The sequence below is a fragment of the Leptidea sinapis genome, chromosome 33 (genome assembly GCF_905404315.1).
Source record: "Leptidea sinapis chromosome 33, ilLepSina1.1, whole genome shotgun sequence".
NCBI classification, from domain to species: domain Eukaryota; kingdom Metazoa; phylum Arthropoda; class Insecta; order Lepidoptera; family Pieridae; genus Leptidea; species Leptidea sinapis.
The window spans coordinates 4,707,003-4,728,595 of NC_066297.1; the positions used below are offsets into that span (position 1 = coordinate 4,707,003).

At 35.5% G+C, this 21,593-nt stretch overlaps 1 protein-coding gene across 3 annotated transcripts in view; it reads left to right on the forward strand.

Moving 5' to 3' along the window:
* LOC126974804 (uncharacterized) overlaps positions 1 to 21,372 on the forward strand; it is a 38,260-nt gene extending 16,888 nt beyond the window's left edge. For 2 of the 3 annotated variants that reach the window (XM_050822488.1, XM_050822487.1), the window contains 12 exons: positions 1,901 to 1,934; positions 8,241 to 8,316; positions 9,544 to 9,590; positions 10,917 to 10,980; positions 12,153 to 12,205; positions 13,348 to 13,414; positions 15,046 to 15,101; positions 15,772 to 15,835; positions 16,787 to 16,822; positions 17,855 to 17,935; positions 19,824 to 19,897; positions 20,995 to 21,180. In XM_050822488.1, coding sequence (XP_050678445.1) covers positions 1,901 to 1,934; positions 8,241 to 8,316; positions 9,544 to 9,590; positions 10,917 to 10,980; positions 12,153 to 12,205; positions 13,348 to 13,414; positions 15,046 to 15,101; positions 15,772 to 15,835; positions 16,787 to 16,822; positions 17,855 to 17,935; positions 19,824 to 19,897; positions 20,995 to 21,125 — 783 coding nt within the window. In that variant the 3' untranslated portion in view covers positions 21,126 to 21,180. Of the gene's footprint in view, positions 1 to 1,900; positions 1,935 to 8,240; positions 8,317 to 9,543; positions 9,591 to 10,916; positions 10,981 to 12,152; positions 12,206 to 13,347; positions 13,415 to 15,045; positions 15,102 to 15,771; positions 15,836 to 16,786; positions 16,823 to 17,854; positions 17,936 to 19,803; positions 19,898 to 20,994 lie in introns of all 3 variants that reach the window. The other variant, XR_007731584.1, reaches the window with a different exon arrangement.
* The last annotated feature ends 221 nt before the right edge of the window (positions 21,373 to 21,593 follow it).

Consider the following 21,593-nt stretch of genomic DNA (forward strand, 5'->3'; position numbering starts at 1 on the left):
GGCTAAGTCGAGTTAGTACGTCTTTTGTGGGGCGATGTATGCTTTTACAACAAGACCATAGGAAATGTTCAAAACAAAAGTATTACGTTATTCAAAATAATTGTTTGAAAACGTTTGTGTTGTAAAGGTTACTACAACATAAATGACATTCTTAATGATACCACGCATTGGGAATGGAGCGACCGCCCTCAGGCTATTAAATAATAAGTTTAATTGTACGATATTATTTTGTAAACATAATTTTTTGATGATAAATAGAAGCCCGCTGAGTTTGTAGCGCCCATTCTTCTCAGGTCTGAGGCATTCGTTTTGGAGTAGTAGTAGTTTTTGACTTTCAATAAGTGGTGTAACATTCTATTTTGAATAAAAATATTTGAATTTGAATTGCTTTTTGAACCAGTGACATGGGTTGATGTTACCTTATCAAATATCCATACACCCATATTATGCCTCATAATTGCAACTTGCCCTACCATGTTGAATCGGCATAGAAAGGATGGAATTTTGAAAAAAATATTTTACCAGACAAAAAGAATGTATGTACTTTATCCCCTACTACGAATTCCAGGCATCTTGGCCATACGGCCGTAGTGCATCATTATTGAAATAGTACAAATATATCATATTAGATATGTATACAGGGTGTCCCAAAGTTATGGGACATGAAGGGTAAGAAAGTACCGTAAATATCGAAGATAGGCTATTTTACTGAAAGTAGACTTTATGTTATTTTTAAAAGTTAGTACTTCTGCATTTAAAGTTTTTCAAAAAATTACTTGCCTCGTCTGGGAATCGAACCGACTTAAATATAAAAAAAAACACCCCTACTTTTATGATGCCAATCGGAAGAATGGCCAAAAACTAATAACTCTTCTTAAGTAACATAGTATTTTAAAAGAAAGGAATAACGTTAAATGAATGTTTTCCTACATGGATTGGTACGAATGGACCGATTAGATGGCCGGCCAGATCCCCGGACTTTACACCATTAGATTTCTTCTTTTGGGGATACGTGAAAGATATGCTATACAAAAACCGATACGAGAACGTGGGCGAGTTACAAACAGAATTGTGTCAAATCATATCGAGTATTCACCATAAAATGATAAGAAAATCAACAGGCAGCGGACTCATTAAAAGAATGGGGATTTGCGTAAGACAAGAGGGATCACATTTTGAGCATTTAATTAATTAATTTACAAAAAAATACCCACTTAATTGACTACTTTCATTTAAAATACTATTTTACTTAAGAAGAGTTATTAGTTTTTGGCCATTCTTCGATTGGCATCATAAAAGTAGGAGTGTTTTTTTTTACATTTAAGTCGGTTCGATTTCCAGACGAGACAAGTAATTTTTAGAGAATCTTTAATGCAGAATTACTAACTTTTAAAAATAACATAGTCTTCTTTCAGTAAAATAGCCTATCTTCGATATATAAGGTACTTTCCCTTCATGTCCTATAACTTTGGGACACCCTTTATATCATATATATAAAATTCTCGTGTCGCGGTGTTTGTTACAGAACTCCTCCGAAACGGCTAAACCAATTTGTTTGAAAATTTGTGTAATGTAGGTCTGAGAATCTGCCAACATCTATTTTTCATACCCGTAAATGATAAAGGAACACCTATTTTTGTATCGCGATTTCAATATTATTTTATACCAACCACAGATACGCAGTAGAGTTGCAAGATCGCAATCGAATATAATGATTATTGTAGTACAATAAATTTTATGTACGATATATTTGGTATGTCTGAGACTCGGTTGTCATTGTTTTATTATACCGCATTTTTTTTTAATACCTTAATTGGCAATACAACGTTTAATATAATATATGTATATATGGCAATAAAAATTAAAAAATAAAAAAATAAAAGTAACTTTTTATTTTCAGAAAAAGGATTCTTGTACCGATCTACGTATTGCAGGTATATATAACTCAAATTATGACTGCTTGTATATTAAAAGAAATAATAATATTAGTGTAGTAAAGTTTAGTGAGTCTGTGTTCTACAACGAACCATACCACGGCCTCACTGCCGGATTAGCCATATAGCAAGCGTAGCAATTGCTACGGGTCCCGCGCAAATAGGGGTAAGTCCCACTCATCTCTGTCTGAGCATAATTTTTTGAGAGAAACTTATAAGATATTGAATTTCTTGATGTGGCAATAACGTGAAACGTTACAACTTTTCCTACTGAGACAACTCACGTCAGACACTCGGTAACTGACTATTTCCAGTATAATAATAATAATAATAATAATAATAAATAATAATAAATTGTTTATTTCTTTAACAAAAAGTACTTAAAAACTAGGGGCAGGTGTTTTCCGTTAAGCTTATCGCCTGTGTTGGGAGTCACCGCTCTTTAACCTTTATTTATAACAAACAAAATTACATTATACTTAAGAGTTATTCATACATGTAAAAGTTAACTAATAAAAATATAATTTTGACCTTTTTTTTTTACAATGCAAATTACACAAATGAAATAATATGTACTTTAAAACTATTTATGAAAGTTCTACCATTATACGTTACGTTACTACTATATATAAAATAGACATGATCAGAGAAAGGAGAAAGAAGGGAAATGAGTGTTTAGTGTGCAAGTGTGTGTGTGTGTGTGTGTGCGTGTGTGCGCGTGTCTGTGTGTATTTATATAAATATAATTGTAGCATACACAACTAGCTACTCAGCCACTGTTCTACCCAGTCATAGGATTTGGGTTCTAACCAGTTAGATGTAAGTTTTTTACATTCATATACGTTTTTTGAATATATCTGTAATTCTTTATTTATTAAATTATATAATTTGGCAGAGCGCTTATTGAACTGTCTATCAGCAAAAGTTGAGTTTGACTTAGGAAGTACTGCCACAATGTCTTTTCTTCTTTTTTGCAGGATTTTAGGGTCATAAGCGAGGGATTTATGCTTTCTTGTAATAGTGTTTGTAATATATAGTTTTCTAATTGTTGGTATTTTAGTTTCTTTATATAAGCTATCCGTGGGAAATCTGCGTTTTTTAAAGTACATTGTTTTAATAAGATTACGTTGTGTTCGTTCAAGTTCAAGGAATTTTGTTTTAGTGGCCCCACCCCAGATCGTTATACAATACGTTAGTACAGTTTGTACCAACGATGTATAGATCTCTTTCAGGAGATCTTTGTCTTCCAATTTGGGGCCAGCCGGCAGCCTCGGTACTACGTATCTTAATGATTTAAAAATCCAGGTTAGTTTTCTCAACCTCTGCATTATGTAGTCTATTTGTGGATGCCAAGAAAGTCTCTGATCCAATATGATACCGAGATATTTAGTTTGAAAAACTTTCTGAATGTTTGGGCAGTTACAATGTACGATATTAACGCAGTCGTGAATTTGTATTTTGAATTCTCTAGCAGCTTGGGCATCGTTATATAAACTGTAGCACATGTAGTTGGTCTTATCTGCATTTAGAGTAAGTAGGTTCATATTTAACCAAGTGTAAATTTCACGCAAACCCACTTCAGTATATTTCCTTACACTGTCCCACGAGTCACCAGTGAATACTATCGCAGTGTCATCGGCATACGAGAAGATGTTTGCATTCTTGAGCTTCATATCACATAAGTCATTTATATATATTAAAAATAGGGTTGGGCCAAGAACGCTGCCCTGTGGTACGCCGTAAGATACTGACTCGTAATCGCTGGTGCAGTCACCTAGTTTTACTTTTTGCTTACGTTCAGAAAGATACTGACTGAATAGGCGTAGCTGTGTTCCTCTAATACCAATAGCTTCAAGTTTATGTATAAGAATGGGGAGAGAGACGGTGTCAAAAGCTTTCTTGAGATCTAGAAAAACTGAAATACATTTTTTATGTTTGTCAACTTTCTCAACTACTAGTGAGGAAAGTGCGCATACTGCATCTTCAGTTGACCTACCTCGTCGAAAACCATATTGATGTTCTGACAGTATATTGAATTTATCTAGATAGTTTAGAAGTCTTTTATTTATGAGCTTTTCTAAAATTTTGGATAAGACAGGCAATAATGAGATAGGTCTGTAGTTACCAACAGCACCTCTATCCCTACCCTTATACACAGGGAGAGTAGCTGATTGCTTTAGTGCGTTAGGGAACACACCTTTTTCAAAGCATAAGTTAATTACATGTGTAATGATGGGTACAATGTCAGTTTTAGCTGTTTTCAAAAATGAGGTTGGGATATTATCCCATCCAGGAGCACTATTCTATTTTAGATTCATCAGTGTGCTGGCAACCTCATCTGTATCTGTCGGGAGAAGAACAATTGAGTTAGAAGAGTGTGTTAGAGTTTCAGAAGAGGGGGTAACATGTTTAGTCTTAGATTTGATTTGCAATGCAAGTTCTTTACCTATATTAATAAAATATTTATTGATATAATCCGCCGATTTTATAACAGTTTCTTTTAAATTGTTTAACTCAATATTCTGATTTTTTTCGTTACTAGTGTATGTGATTTGCTTGATAGTTTTCCATAGTAATTTAGGATTTTTAAGTGTTTTTGTTAAAAGTTCCTTTTCATATTTTCTTTTTATTGTTTTTATTAATTTGTTACAGTAATTTCTGTATCTAGTATATATTATTTTATTTACTTCATTGTCTGGATCTTTGCGTAAGTTTAGTTGTAATCGATTTCTATTTCTTATACATCTTAGAATTCCTGGAGTAATCCACGGTTTGATTATTCGATATCTTGATGGGATGTTCTTAACCAATGTATTATCTCTTATTATTTCAGTGAGAAGGTATATCAATCTATTAATAACTATTTCTGGATCGTGATAATTTAAAAGTTCTGCGAGATTAGCATTTTTTAGTTGTTCTAATGCTTGTTCAATATTTATAGTTGTCTTAGTTTTGCTTACAGGAGAACTTTTATTAATTTTTGAGAGTGCCAGAAGTATGGTATAGTGATCTGTGGTAGTTGTTTGCAAAACTGCAATGTTTGCTTCGACTCTTTTTATATTTAATCTCATCATGAAGTGATCTAAGCAGCTATTTTCCCTGGTGGGAATTATGTGACCTGCCAAGATACCATACGTTGAAAGAGTATTTAGGTAGCTTATTCTGTTCTTGTGTTCATAATGAGTTTCATTATGTTTAGGAGTTATGTTAATATTAATATCACCCGTTATTATGATGTTCCTGCTTGTTGAGTTAATATTGTCTAGGTGTGTGGCCAAAGACTCGATAAAGTTTTCAGCATTATTGTTAGATGGTGATCTGTATATTCCTAGTATAAAGTTGTTAAGAACGTCAAGCTGTAAGCATGATGCTTGTGCGAGTTTTACTTCATTAACTTCGTGTTTTAGATTTCTTTTGATGTATACGACCACTCCATCATTTTGATTTAGTTGGGCGGTTGTAGCATAAGATATATAATTCGGTAACACAGGGAAAGGATTGTTATTGTTAATTCTACATTCAGTTAATATAATAACGTCTGTCTCAAAAGAAAAATTATGTATTGTCGTTACAAAGTCATCAAAATTGCAGTAAATACTGCGTATATTTTGGGAAATAATGGTAAAGTCGTTCTTTTGTATTTGTAGGTACTCATTTAAATTTGTAATATCACACTCGAAGGAATGTGCAATTTCAATCCGGTCTATGTCCTGTATGGTGTTTACGGTGTCAACCATATTGAGTTAAAGAAAGTAAATTCAGGTGTAAATAATATAGGTTAAAACATATTTTATCTTGTTTTGTATTTATGTGATACTTTATAATTATATTTGTGTATAATAATATGCACTCGTAGCAATGTAAATAAGGTGATGAGTTGTGTATGTGTTCATGTTCAGTGTAAGGGAGTTGGTATGTGAGTAAGTGTTGTTTTATGTATTGTGTAAGTGTATGTTTAGGGGATAGGTACGAGAGTACGTAAAAGGGCTGAGAGATAAATGTAGGATAGGTATTTTTTATCATGATTTTGGGAATATCGTTAAATGTGATAAACATTTCAATCTTATTAATAAGAATGCTAGAAAAGACAATATTAAATTGAGGATATTGTAGGACTACGGTTAGTCATTCTTTTAACCTAAGCTGATGCGCCTGACTTTCACTGCTTATTTGGATAATTGTCGATAGGTCCGTTTCACGCAAATAGACTTTTCCATAGCTTGTCCAGCAATATTTGTAATTTTTGGACTTCCTTAGGTCACGTGCCAGGAAGTATAGACGAGATGCCTTGGAAGTTAGGTGGTCCGAAACGTAAATAGGAGTCTCCACTTGATTTTTTAAATCAAGGTGCCTGGCCATAAGTTTGGATTTATTCTTTATGTTGAATTGCTTAACTTTTTGTAAAATTAAACCTTTTTTTAAAGCTGTGGTCAGTTCCACAATTATAGGATGGTTTTTCTGTTGCGATTTTTTGCTTCGAATCCTATATATATCCTTAATTTCACTTCGTGATACTTCACAGTCTATATTTTTGAAAAGAGAAGAAGTCATGTTTATTAGCTTTTCTTTGGTCTCGTCAGGCAACATTGGCACGTTTTTCAGCTCAAGGTTAGTCTTACGGCTGCTGATTTCAGAGTTCTCGAGTTTATTCTCTAAGAGAATAATGTAGTCCCTATTATCTTTTATATCATCCTCCAGAGTAGTTATACGGTTTTTCAACTGGTTATTTTGTTCTGATAGGAAATTAATCGAACTCTGGATTTCAATATTTGTTTGTTTTAATTCACTGAGAGTGTTATTTATGTTTCTGAGTTCATATTTCTGTGAAGCTGAAAAGTCATTCATTAGCTGTCGCATTTCTGCCATAAATTCATGAAGTGCTTTTGGTGAGTCGGCGCTAGACTCATATTCATTACATCTACGCGAGCGTAAGTTCACGTACCCGTCTTTAATCTCACTAGTGCCCTCCGATCCAGATATGGACATATTTAATTCAGGCTCATTGTGGTTATACTTTTGTGCCATATTTTTTATAATCAAACTAATAACTGAGGTAAATTAAAATAATTACTAGCGTTTCTTGTATTAAATCCGTGTACTAGGAGAGCCCAGAAGTCGCCAAAGAGATCTAAAAATTCGGTAAAACAATGGCTGTATATCTTTTATCTGTCGCTTCTTCTATTCATAGAAACTCAGTACCGGGTCGGACGTAGACTATCGTTAGTGTAATTATTATCACTTTGGATCTATCATTAATTGATTCGTCTCTCAGGTAAAAACTTAACTCGTAATTTAGAAATAAAATTACAAATAAAAATTCTCTCTTCCGGCTGAGGATCGATCCCTGGACCTCGCGGTGTTTCGGCGACGCAATGTTAATGCGCACCAGTAACCACTGGTCCAACAATCATATAATCAGTGGGTTGAAATTATTGTGTTATATGTAATTTGAAGCGTTAAGAAAATTTGACTTGAAGGTAATTTTAAAACATGCAAATGTGACACTAACGAGACAAGGAGTATAACCAATTTCCAATCAACACATTTATGACGGTATATTATAGTATGAAATAACTCACTTGTTCACTCGTTGAATTTACTTGTTCCTTTATTTCTTTCTATTGTTGTTTCAATATATAGTGAGTGTCCTTAATAACGGTGAGTTCAATATTTATTTCAACCTAGTTTAGACGAAGGCGCAAAACATGTTTTTGATGCATTTGTTTTCTTCTTTACTTTCAATTGTTCGTTGCACTAGTTGATGTTTACTAATTTTCACTTTATTTTCCTTCCTGATAACTAAAGGTTCTTTTCCCACTTTCTCAACAGTTTTATAAGTTGTTATTCATCACTTTTAAGACCTTTATGTAATTTAATCAATTTAATTAACTAAAAAAATACAGAGCACTTTCAAAGTTGTACAATGTGTTTGACGTTGACAAGGAAGAGGTATATACACCAAGAGCTCGCTTAAGTAAGTAAGCTTAATCCGTTTTGCACGGCCTTCAGTTATTTCTAATACTGCATACTGGATTTACACTACTCATGTATAGAGGACCTTGTGCGTAAGCTATTTTTTTTTGGAATATGAGGTCAAACGAACGTACCTACCTGGTGTTAAGTGATCACCGCCGCCCTCATTCTCTTGCAACACCAGAGGAATCAAAGGAGTCCCCTTTAGACAACAACTTTGGAATATGTGGGTCATTTTATTTCTAGAATGTGGGGGAGTAATTCAAATATTGCAAACTGTATGCTGTTTGATCCAACATTCTAATTAACGAATTAACAATTATTAATTTTCAGAGCTCGGCAAGTCGACGGAGATAGCACATATGACCTTACGGCGGCGTTCGGAGGCTCTGTTAGTAATTAAGTCTGAGTAAGTCTAAATGATAAACTTTTCTAAGCATTTTTTTAAGAAAAGAAAACCAGTATTACCGGTGGGAGGCTCCTTTGCACAGGATGCCGGCTAGATTATGGGTACCACAACGGCGCCTATCTCTGTCGTGAAGCAGTAATGTGTAAGCATTATTGAAACGACTGGGCAAATGAGACTTATCTATCTATCTATTATCATCAACAGAATTTTTGGGTTTTTCAAGAATCCTCCATTTTTTATAAAAATAAGGGACAAGACTTGATACGCCCTGCCCATGACAATGCAGTGCCGTTAAGAATTTCTATTTGAATCCAATATTCTGAGCGGCACTCGTCACAATGATTCTGAAATTTTATTTATTGAATTAGGCGTTACTTTGCGGAAATCCATATTATACAGCACGTCTCGTGCCAGATTTTGGCGAGACAACACGTCCTGAGGATGCCTCGTGTAGTGGCGAAACACGTGTCGAATTGTTTTAAAGACAAATATTGGCGGAATTAACACTAAAGAAAACTTAAATCATTTGTATGATTCTGAAATTGTCATCTCATTTGAAAGAGGTACAGAATTTTATTTATTTCTATTTTGAAACGTATAATTAGCATAAAATCAAAATAAACTTGTGAGAGAGAGAGATAAACAAAAAAAAAAGCAAAAAAAAGAACTGTAACATTTATAGTATATACGATTTAAAAAAGCATGTTTGCTGGTTTGAAAACCAACGCTGGGGTTCCGTCGCCATTTGGTGACGTCACGCTAAAATATATTTAGATATAAATTAAGCAACACTTTTATTTGTAGCATACTAAAGAGTAAGCCCAGTAGGTAAAAAAGTCCAGTAATATACTATTTTCTTTGAATAACACGAACATTGCACATTTATCGAAATAAAATACTTTTCAAAAGATAAAAACGCGTACGTTAGGTGTTTTGACTAAAAGATACATTATTTATTTATTCCGACGTCCTTTGATGATGCCCGAACCTTGATGTTCAACAAGTGATTTGAAATCCTATTTTGAATACAAATATTTGAATTTGAATGGGTGTTACGTGCTTTCAATCACTGATCTTTATATCCAACAAAGATTTCTGTGTTTGAATTTGTTTAATTATCATTTATTGATCATCAGTTCGACTTGGAACCCGGTTAAATGGAAAGAGCAGCGTGACAGTGTATTCTTGTTTCATTGAGTACATCATTGAACTTTTTATTATTTTCAGTTCCCACATCAGAGCCTTGAAGCGTTCGTCGCTACGTAATGATTCAGGTATGCAGAAAAAAACAGAAGAATTTTCAATATTTAAACAGTGTATAAACAGATATATAGAAATCTGCTTGACTACTCGGTATTAGGCAAATCTATAGTATAGGATACTAGGATTAAAAAAGCCGCGTTAATTATGTCGCCTCACTTGTGACTTACACACAGACCAGCGAGTAAGTGGTGATTAAGTGTAAATCAAAATGGCGGCGCTTAAATTAAGTTTATTTCAGTGCTAGCTGATGCCAGCGATTTCGTCCGCTCCCGTTCCCAACATATTATATGAATATTATATCGAGGAAGATTGCTATGGCAAACTAAACCTACTATTGGTATAAGTATTGCTCATCGACATGTATGTATAGTCGATAGTCGTTCTGTAAGGAATTAGCACCACATATCTATTTCCTCCTTATTTAGATTTCTATGGTTTCAGATATTAATATCCGGACGACCGAGCCGTGCTCGGATTTTTAAGAATGTACAAAACTTGAACAAAAAAAGAAACTAATAGGACATCTGGATTCGAACCGGGGTCTTCTGCTTTCCGGATCACCCAATGTCCCATCTGAGCTATAATAGTCTTGTATATAGTGGCGAAATTTACCTTTGTTTTCTAATGTTATTGTAGCTGTTTCTCATTCAAACATGGATAAAACAATTTTTTTTTAAATTGAAACCTAGCTAGATCGATTTATCACCCCCGAAATCCCCTGCATACTTAATTTTATGAAAATGTTGGAGCCGTTTCCGAGATTCAGATTATATATATATATATATATATATACAAGAATTGCTCGTTTAAAGATATAAGATTTTAAAGTCCAGTGGCTAGTAACCCTGCCTACTGAGCAAGAGGTCCCTGGTATCCTGGTATCCCAGTAGATGCAAACATTTATATAGTGAATATGAATGTTTATTTCCGAGTCATAGATGTTTACTTATATCTTTGCATGTTTAAGTAAGTAAATCATGTTAAATTAATCGTTATCTTGCAACCCATAGCACTGGCTATGCCTAGTTTGGGGCAAGATAATTTGTGTAAAAGTGTGTCAATATAAAAAATATGTGTTTTTATTTGTCTCAGTAGGTACGTGTTAGTTGGTTGGTAGTTTGTGTGTTTTTTTAAAACTGGTCGTACCGACTTGGAAACTCCGCGAAGGAAGGTCATTTCGTCCATGAGAGTTTGTTGATTTAAGTTAAGCCGTAGTATTACGTCCTTACAGTGTACATATTAAGGTCCGGAGAGATGCTTAGATTGCTAACGTGTTTCACTATTGAAAATATAAAGATATTGATTAATTAATACAACAAAATATATCCTTATCACAGGTTTATCTGGAGATACAGAGAAATGGTCAGATGAGGGCTACAGCAGCCAGGATACTTACCGCCGGTAAGAAATTGTACTCCAAAATTGCTCGAAAATTATTAGTGAGATAAGATTCCTGTGAAAAGAGATTTCCTTAGATACTTTATACGTCCAGATAGACTGTGACAACTGTGCACGTTAAAAACTTGCATGTGAGGAACTTGACTTGGAAGAGCAAGAACTGTACAGTAGATCCTGTAGATGGAGGCCACAACTTGTGAGTTGAAGACAAGATATACAAGATGTATCAACGATACGTCAGTCAAACGTTTGAAGAGGTCGCGGGTTCGAGTCCCGCATCGTTCATAAATTTTGTTTATAAATTTAATTTGTGTTATTTAACCCAGAAGTGAGGGCTATCATTTAAAAAATAATAATAAATTTTATCGATAGTAACTGACACATTAACTCAATAATTCGACAATTTAGCCCCCCGCATAACCCCTCGGTGAGGAAGGCGTGCGGCTATGTGTTTGACCTCTATATGTCCTTGTCGACCCCGATGACCATATCACCATCGCGAATCTACACTGTAAAATCATTACACCACCATCGTATTCAAGCTCCCTTTTTTCCGACCGCTGGCACATGTACCCTAGATATGGGTCAGTGGTCTGTCAATAAGATTTTAATATGAGTTGTACCCTTTAGCGTAAGGGTACTCGAGTCTGGCAGGACACGCCTCTTTGTACGGTTTAATCACACTTGGCTGTTACGCTGAAAAGCCATAGATTCAATCCAGAGAAAGAAATCAATAATTGCACAAAACAATCAATTTTGTAGGGTTATATTATTATAGGAGCCCTAGCTTTTGACCATATACCCAATGTATATTGGAGTGGTATACTCGTTGTGAGATCACTACTTTAGAATCTCAACCTCAGCTTGGAAGGAAATGGAGCTCTAAGAAAGAAGAAAACGCGCCAAAAATCTCTTCCACACTACCTTTTTGCGCTCGTTTAAAAAGGACTTTGGCCCCTTTTTCAATAGGCAGAACTGTTTTATAAATGAATTATTCAGACAAGGCAAGTAATAATCATTCCATTTAATAAGGACCTAAAGAAAGTCCAGTCCATCCAGCACTTTAAATTTAAAAAAAAAACTTATTGATGGCGTTTGCCACCTAGCATTTTGTGAACCCACATTCGTGCCTCAATGGCGGACACGATAATATCAAAATTTATTTTTAATTTTAGACATTGGTTGGACCGGCGTCTCGGGAGCCTTTTGAAGATGCCGTACGTATTTTGTAAGTCTGCTCATGTTTTTTTTATGTTGTTGTTTTTTTCAAATATGTCTAGAATTGAAACACTAAAATCCTTTGACACATCACCAACCAGTGGCTTCATCACATCTTCAAAAGCCAAATACCGGAAGAACAGGCAGGATTTTTGAGAGGCAAACACACAAGGGAACAACTTCTCCATATTCGACAAGTCATTGCGAAAAGCAGGGAATTCAACTGCCCAGTTGTCTTGTGTTTCATAGACTACAGCAAGGCCTTTGACTGTGTAAAATGGGACAAGTTATGGACTATGTTACGTGAGATGGATACTCCTGAGCATCTTATTGGCTTAATTCAAAATCTGTATGTTGAGAATCGACGAGACCCGGCTTATATTCACAATTTTTCGATTCAAAATGTAACCAGCTCTCGGAGTGATCCATTTCCAAATAACATAAGTGTTTTTTAAATAATTGGAGTGCACATGACCAATCCAGAAACTTTCGGAATGGTCCACGTAAGTCTGCATGCTACTGATTACCAAATATGAAAAATAAGCGGCTGATTATTCGCTTCAGTAGTTTTAAGTTTTTTTTTAATATTATATTTATAACCTAGATCCAAGCAAAAAAATCAAAATTTAAAAAAATAAATATTTTGACTGTTGTATCTCAATATATTCTAGACCACAATGTTAACGCGAGGAACAATCAGTAACTTCTGTACTCGGTTAAGTCGAGTAAGTAAATCTTTTATTGGGCGATGTATATGCTTGCAGAAATTGTCTGGGAATGGAGCGAACGCCCATAACTATTTATTAATTATAAATTTTATTGTACGATACTACGTTATTATTATATTGTAATTAAATTAAGAAAAACAAAAGCCCGCTAAGTTTCTTGCGCCCGTTCTTCTCAGGTCTGAGAAATAGTATTTGTAATAACTAAATTTGAATTGAAATTAAATTAATTCAGTTTGCTTCAAAACTGTTATTAATAAGACAAAACTGATCTTTTATTAAATATCTAGCAGAGCTTTTAAATTTTGAATATTTGGTATCCTCTTTGGGGTTTCCATTCACAGGTCTTAGGTCTGACGCAAAGATTCAGCAGGCATTTAAATTCAACAGTAGGATGAACAGGTGATAATATAGTTATTATTTTCAGTCAAGGAGAATATTCTCGCACGGAGCTCCATGATAAGTGTGATGTTAACAAACAGGGCTCAAAAGAAGTAAGAATTCACTTTAAATCTGTAGTTTTTAGGTCAACTAAAAAAACGACCTTCCAAAGACGAATCGAAGTAGATCCTGGGTTAAATAACGTCGAACCAGATTTGTAAAATCTTAATACGTATATTTAAATCTAGTGTCCTGATGTTTGTTTCCAGTGAACTCCTAAACTAATGAACGGACTTTAATGGGAATTACTTCATGGAGTGTAGTTTAGTCCAACTTGAAAGATAGAATAGCTTTTATTTCGACTTGGGACTCATACTTATTTTTATTTCCAATATTTGTTTTGTATGGGAATATTTTCTATGAGAGAATTTATTGACGCGTGGTTTGACAGTTCTGCTGTGAAACAATTTCATTATAACAACAGGGAGCATATTTTACGAAATAATTCTTGATGTTATGAAATATTGAGAAATTCATATAAACAGTCTTTAGTTTATGATGTTCCGAACAACGTCTGTCGGGTCAGCTAGTAGGTATATAAAATAAATGTGTTGCAAAATTGAAAGAATTATTCAAAAAAAACTTATATGTGTTAAGTAACAAAAAAAGTACAATTTAAATTTAAAGATGGAATGGGAGAATCATTTTGAAAATAGAACGGATCCGGGGGTATATAAGCCGTACTAAGCGTGGCCTACGGCAGTTCTAGTTCTGACTCGAAAGTGTAAAGAAGAAGAAGAAGAAAAGAAGAAGTAGTGAAAAGTGGAAGTGTTCTAAGAAGAAGAAGACAGAAGAGAAGTAGTGTTCGGTGCAGTGTGACGCGTTGAAGGTACCGCCGCCCACAAGAGGAACAGCGGCAGACCGGCGAAGTGCAAGTTCAGAAAAAGTGAACGCAAATAAAGACTCGTTTCTATAAGCGGAGTATTATTTCCAATCCCTGACCCACTCCCGTGTCAGTATTAATGTCACGCACACTCAAGTAACCTGCCCTGTTTTCGTTCGTTGTCTAGTAGCAAGAGGCTTCTATCTCTATCTATCTAGACTTTTTTATGACAATAAGGGACGAGACGGGCAGGACGCTCTGCCCATTACAACGAGATACCGCTTAAGACTCAAAAATTCTGATTGGCACTACAATTGCGCTCGTCACCTGGTGAAATAGGATGTTAAGTCTCATTTGCCCACTAATTTCACTAGCTAAATAAGGGAGGAGACGAGCAGGGTGTTCAGCTGATGGTAATTTATACGCCCTGCCCATTACAACGAAACACCGCTCAAGACTCAAAAATTCTGTTTTACACTACAATTGCGCTCGTCACCAGGTGCCATAAGATGTTAAGTCTCATTTGCCCAGTAATTTCACTAGCTACGGTGGTTACATTTCTGCTTCACGGCAGAAATAGGTGCCGTTGTGGTAACCCATAATCTAGCCGGCATCATGTGCAAAGGTGGTCACTGGTCTCCCACTGGTGAGTAAAAAATATCTAAGAAAGTAACATAAAAATTACTTTCTTAGATATTTTTTACTAATAATGAATCAAAAATCTGACCTAAATGTAGGTCAAAAAACAATACTTAGGGACTTACCGACGGACCATAAGAGAGTCCTACCACTTCACGAAATAGTTTAAAAAAAAAAGTTTACACGAAGAACTCAAGAATGTTAATTAACTTGTGGTTTCAGATCTGCTTTGAAGAAATTAAAATGTATTTTACATGATGAAATAGCCTGCCATCATAGTGAGTATTTGATCCATAATATGCATAGTTTGGGCCCACTGTATCTGTGAGAAGTATTAATTGTCTCCTCACTTGGCTGCGGCAATTCCTGGGGCAGAGGGTCTCATAAGGCCGAATAGTATGTACAAGTTTCCAGCTATCGTCACTAAATTACATTTCCAAATGTATTTAGAATGGCGATATTTTAAAGTAGTAAGTAAGTAACGAGGGTTGCGCTAAATATGAATTAATACGAGTTGACTCAAATATTATATCAACAGATTTGGTTAAAGACACATCTCATTTAATATTGTGGCGCCGCCCTAATGACGGATACTTTATATAATGTAATACAGAGATTGTTCTTTTTAGCCCTAGTCCACGTATAACGAACGACAAAATGTTAAGATACTATTCTTTGTGTGTTCCAATTTCAAATACCGTAATTGGTTTTTTTTCTAAGTATTCTGTTACAAATGGCCAGTCTAGACACGACAATGCATGTTAGTAATAAAACAAGAAGACGTGATTTCAGATCTATCATCTTCTTTTGTAATAAAAAGTAATTTTACTTCAGTTTGACTTCGAGTCTATAAATTACACCCTCGCAGGAAACCCTTCACCCTTTGGTGAACAATGTTATCGAAATCAAAATTCAGCTTGTTTTTTAGACAATCGATCATTTATACAGGTCGGGGTGTGAAGCAGTTGTATCCCACCATTAAGAAACAGAAGACACCCTACAAGTTGGGCTGGTAAGCATTCAGCAATTTTTGAAGTTATTCTTCTTTGGACGCGTTATGAAAAAATGATGAGAGTGAAGTTTTAAGATGCGCGCGCATCACTGTAACACAAAAGGAACAGGGTGAAGTTGGTAAAAAAAATCTGACATTTGCGATATTCGTTATTTTTTTTTTGGTTTCTTCGACCATTATTAGGATAGGCAAAGGGTTCAAGCCCGTACAGCCGTATTTGTTATTTAATAATTAATTGTCAAAGCCATCGTTGCAAGATTTTTACAATATTTTTCTTTCTATAAACGTAGAATAAGCACAATAAATATTTTTAAGGATTTTTGCTTTGTTACGCCAAAGAAGTTCTTGCGTGCATACATAAGTACACACACACTTTATATTTTTTCTCTACTAAGAGTACCTTCTACGAGTCATTGATTCACCTTTTGGGGGGTCTGCTAACACTGCAGCTTATTAAAGATCAAAGAGAGACAACGGGCGGTCAAATGGTCAGATTTAACATCCCTTTATATCACTGACTGTTTTATGCGAAGATGATATTACTATCCACACACTAAACACACACAGATAGTTATAATGCTACTACATAAATTTTATGTATGGTAGCAGTATTGCTCCTGGCGAAAACTGTACATACATATATTGACCTTCCTGGACGTGAAGCTGTGGCGGAAGGGGGTTGTGTTCCGCAAGTATCGCGGACGTCGCCGACCGCCGGAAGTTACCGAACCCGCGCCTCCCATCGCCGCGAAAATGTGACGTAGATTTAAGTTATATAAATATATAATATGTTAGATTATAAGGTATTTATGTTATGGGCCTTGCAGCCTGAAATAAAATGATTTATTATTATTATTTATTATATAGTTATACAGATACAGAAATAAGTGTCATGGAAGTACTGCCCCGGACTTCTACAACAGATATTTGTGTTGTATTTTTTACTTTCAGGTTGCATCTTGTGGATAGAATGTCGAAAGATCTGGGGTAAGCACACTTCACTATTAGCTGAAATTCAAAAAATATTTATTCGACTGTGTTGAAGTAGGAGTTTCGCACCAACGTCTCCATTCTCCACGAATTTGGCACTAAGCAACGCCTTTCGGTGTTAGTACAGAGTCGCATTCTTAAGTTCTTCGGATACGCCCCCGGCGCGAAGGCGAGTGAATCCATCGAGCGCTTTGTCGTGCAGGGCAAAATGGAGGGCACCACAGGGCGAGGAAGGTGCACCCATGCGATGCACCTACCAAATTAAGTCTTCTGTAGGTGGTACACTCGTCCAATACGAGTGTATCAGACTGTCGACCAGCATGGCAAAGTGGCGAATACTCGTACATACATCTACCCCAAAAGATGTCATTTGGTGATGACCACAACCTCTCTACCAAGAGTGTCACGTAGAAGAAGTAGAAAATGGGCATACACTCCATGACCAAGTCGTGAATGCAGTGAAAATAGGACAGGTACTAAGAACTTAGCACTAAGGACGTAAGAAAATTTATGGACCATTTAGTATTCGAACCAACCTTCCCAATGACGTATCATCCATAAATATTGGTATATTTATCCAACTCTCCAGTTGGACAAAAAAAGCCTTGATGCTAGTAAAGTGAACTCAGTCTAATAAATCAGAAACCAGTGGCAAATCGAAGATATTATCAGCATAGCTAGTAAGATCACTGCCTTCATCCAACCTAGTCAGGCGATCTTGACCAGATCATCGGTCCATATTTTTTTTATGGATTATTTTCTTGTGGGGGGCCTACCAACATTACGTCTTGCAGTACTTGATCACCATTCGAGGACTTTATTTATTGCCCCGGCTATCTGTACGGTCGAGCTACCCACTGCCGCTTCAGTTTTGCAATAATTTGTCGGTGACTTTGGTTCTCCTACGGATCTCCTCATTTCTGATTCGATCTCGCGGGCAAACTCTGAACATAGGCCTCTCCATTGCCCTCTGAGCGACCAAAGGCTTTTTAATTATTATTACAAAATATTATATTATTGTTTGTTTAGATGCAAGCACTACAGAAAATCTCATAGTTATCGGTGTATGCGGTCCCGGGTGATGAGATCGGCTGGACCAACACGAAGCGAGTAAGTTAAGAGTAACATGAATGTTGGAACCAACGTACTGAAGCCACATAAGTTACTTAACTATTGTAGTCCTTGGTATGCTTACAATATGATACATTTTTATTTTTTCTCATATTATTCATGCATACAGTACAGTAAACAACCATATTAATAATATAATATCACTTTTATGGTAAAATATTCAAGCTTGCAATTAATAACGCGTGACGCGCTAACCCTGAGATTGTCAACTGGCTGTGCGATCGTCAACCGGTTATTTCCAGTTGCCTCTGTGTCAGTGCATCTCGCCGCGTACGCAATAAGCGGTCAGTGGACACTCACACATGACCTTAATCATTGTAGTCGTGCAACCATTTCGCGTGGTTGTATGAAGCTTGTGTTTCTGTACCGTTTAATTTATTCATATGCTGCCGGCTTCATTGCCGGTATCACTTGACATTAACTTACAGATACACCCATTGTGCTCTGTGGATAATTTGTGACAATGACCACCGTGACAATGCTTGCGTCGCAGACCAACAATTATATGGTATATAGTAAAGGCACAGTAGACATAATATGTAACAGGATGGAAACTAAGACTTGTTGATTGTGCCTACACTCCATTGAAGGGTCTCAATTCGACTGTATTTTTGAAACAAACTTCCTTATGAGGCCGGGTCAAACGATAGCTCCGGTTTTAATGGAGCCGAGTTCAAACAGCCGTATACCACTCAATATGCTGGCATTTTTAAATTGATCCCGGAAACAAAAAACAACGTGACACTCGTCTTGACGCGGCACTCGCTACTGCAACACCGCGAAAACCGCTTAGGGTACTTGTCGATGCACATGTTTATGTGAGTGTGTCATTTCGAACGTTTGTGGGTAGTATCTATACTGTTACATAATATATCTGTAATCTGTAACTGTATCTATAACCGCGACTTAACGACGAGTGGGAAAAGTGCTTTTCTCAGCGGTTCCATCGGATTCAGCGATACAGTATAGATGTTAATGTGATAGTATTTTGAAAAGATATAATAACACTGGTATTTTTCTAGTTTAATCAGATTTTGATTTTCTAAGAACCGTATACCACCCAGTCACCGCTATAAATTAGAAAATTATTTATAATAAATATTATTGTCTTACACAAATAAAATTTGAAAACAAAATTTTATGAATGATGCGGTACTCGAACCCACGACCTCTCGCGTTCCGTACGAGTGCTCTTCCAATTGAGCTAACCGTTCGAGTCCGTGTCGTCATAAAATCTTGTATGCTTTGTTCAACTCTCAGGTTGTGGCTTCATCTACAGGATCTACTTTACAGTTGATAACCTGCTCAACCCTAATATTTGCATATTAGGAAATTGCCTTGAAATGTCGGTCTTGCAAATCTAAACAATTTGTAATGCTTTCATGAAATTTTGTTTTCAAATTTTTATTGTATACTTGTTGACCCGACAGACGTTTTTCTGTATATATTAAATAAAATAATGTTTTTTATTAATTTGTCAATAATATATCATAACATCAAGAATTATTTCGTAAAATATGCTCACTGTTGTTGTAATGAAATTGTTTCACAGTAGAACTGTCAAACCGTGCGTCAAGAAATTCTCTCATAGAAAATATGTCCATACAAAACAAATATCTGACGACGGGGGACGCATCAAAGGAAAAACAAAATTGTTGTTTTTATTTCGTTCCGAACACTTTCATATTTATTCATTCCTTTTAAACCTTCCCTGGACTTCCACAAATAATTCAAGACCAAAATTAGCCAAATCGGTCCAGCCGTTCTTGAGTTTTGTCCTAAAAGTGAAGGTTATCACTTTAAAAACATAACAAATTGTATTATTGTCTTATTCACAATTGTTACAGCAAGGATAAATTAATTCCAGGCTAGCTGTCTATAGAAGGAAATTAAAGAAGTTTTTCGCTGTGAACATAATACTGAAGCGGATTATTAGCCTCAGTAAGTATAATAATTATAGTATTGAAACATTAACGAACAATAAACAGCTAGTCTCCAAATCGTCTATTAAAAGGTCGTCAAAAAATATCCGAGCGGCCTTGTTGTTACTATTAATAATAATATAGCGTTCATTCAGTTCTTAACTAACATAGATAACTAACAATACTCTAAAACAAACATAAAACATTAAAAACAAAATAACTTATTCTAGTATTTGTATTTATTTTTTATTTTTTGTGGATCTGTTTGCCAATCGGCAAAGGCCTCCTCCAACCGTTTAACCGTTTTCATTCGTTTTTTTCTTAAGTCACTCTGTTCCACGTTACTCCTGTCACTTCACTTCACTTTTCTGGGGTCTCCCTCTTTTCCTTTTCTTTGTAGGTAAGTTCATTAACTTATACAGATAATGTTATCACATTAAAACATTTATTCAAATTATTACCTTATTTTGTGGCAGTAATGTTCAAAATCTGTTGTATACGCTCATTACACGCTGTGACGCGAACAAAAGGCAAGGATATTTTGTTTGAGCAATTTAATATTTAGCTAAATGATTAAAAACGTCAAGCTAGTTACAAAATCACATTTTATTAAATGAAAATATGTGTGCGCGGAAAATTTCAATTAAAACCCATTTGTTGCGAGTCCTTCAATTGTTTTTTATGTACATATTGAATATATCGCCACTTTTTCTTATATGAATAAAAAACAAACAATATGTTTTAAAAAAAAGTTGGCTAAAAGTACAGCTCGTACATGTAATATAAACCTGTGAGGCAAAATGTGATCCCCCACCGTGACTGTGTTGAGGCCTTCAACTTCGCCTCGTTCGAACAAAGTACACCCTCGTAGGTATCGCTAACTTTCTCGTCTAACGGCCGTTTTCAATAACGTATCTCTAGTTGCGGATATATGCTATCACCGTTCAATGACAAGATCATATCTATCCATAGTTGTCATATTATAATAGTTATGCGATAGGTTATTGCAATGTATGTAAGCGCAATAGGATAGATTTGTTTACCTCTAGTAAGTTAAACTAAGGATAGATAGGTTATTGAAAACGGCCGTTAGTATATGTCTATGTGTTCTTCTAGATCATCAATACGAGACCATGCTCAGAGCGCAGACACGACACGAAATGCCAAGATTAAAACCAGTTATTATAGCATCGGAGCAGAATAGTGTTCAGCAGATACAGAAGACGCCAAAGAAAAATGCTGTGTAGTATCATTTAAATAAAGAAGAAATATAAGCAATATCAAGAAGTATTACTTTTTTTTATGGCAATAAGTAATTGATACGCCCTGCACATTACTTGAACAGCGCCTAAAATTCTGAGCGGCACTACAATTGCGCTATTTATTGATATAAGATGTTAAGTCTCATTTGCCCAGTAATTTCACTAGCTAGGGCGCCCTTCTAAACGGAACACAATAATGCTTACACATTACTGCTTCACGGCAGAAATAAGCCATAATCTAGTCGGCATCCGGTGCAAAGGAGCCTCCCTCTGGTAAAAACTGTCTTTTTATTGCCATCACCAAACACTATTCGGGTCGAAGAGTGTATTGATATTCTCACTAAAGGCGAACAGGCCTTTACATCAATGATATAACATTTAAAACCGGTATGTGTGAGTCGGAATCGCAACAGAAGGGTTTAGTGCAATCGAATAAATTACACAAATTAAATT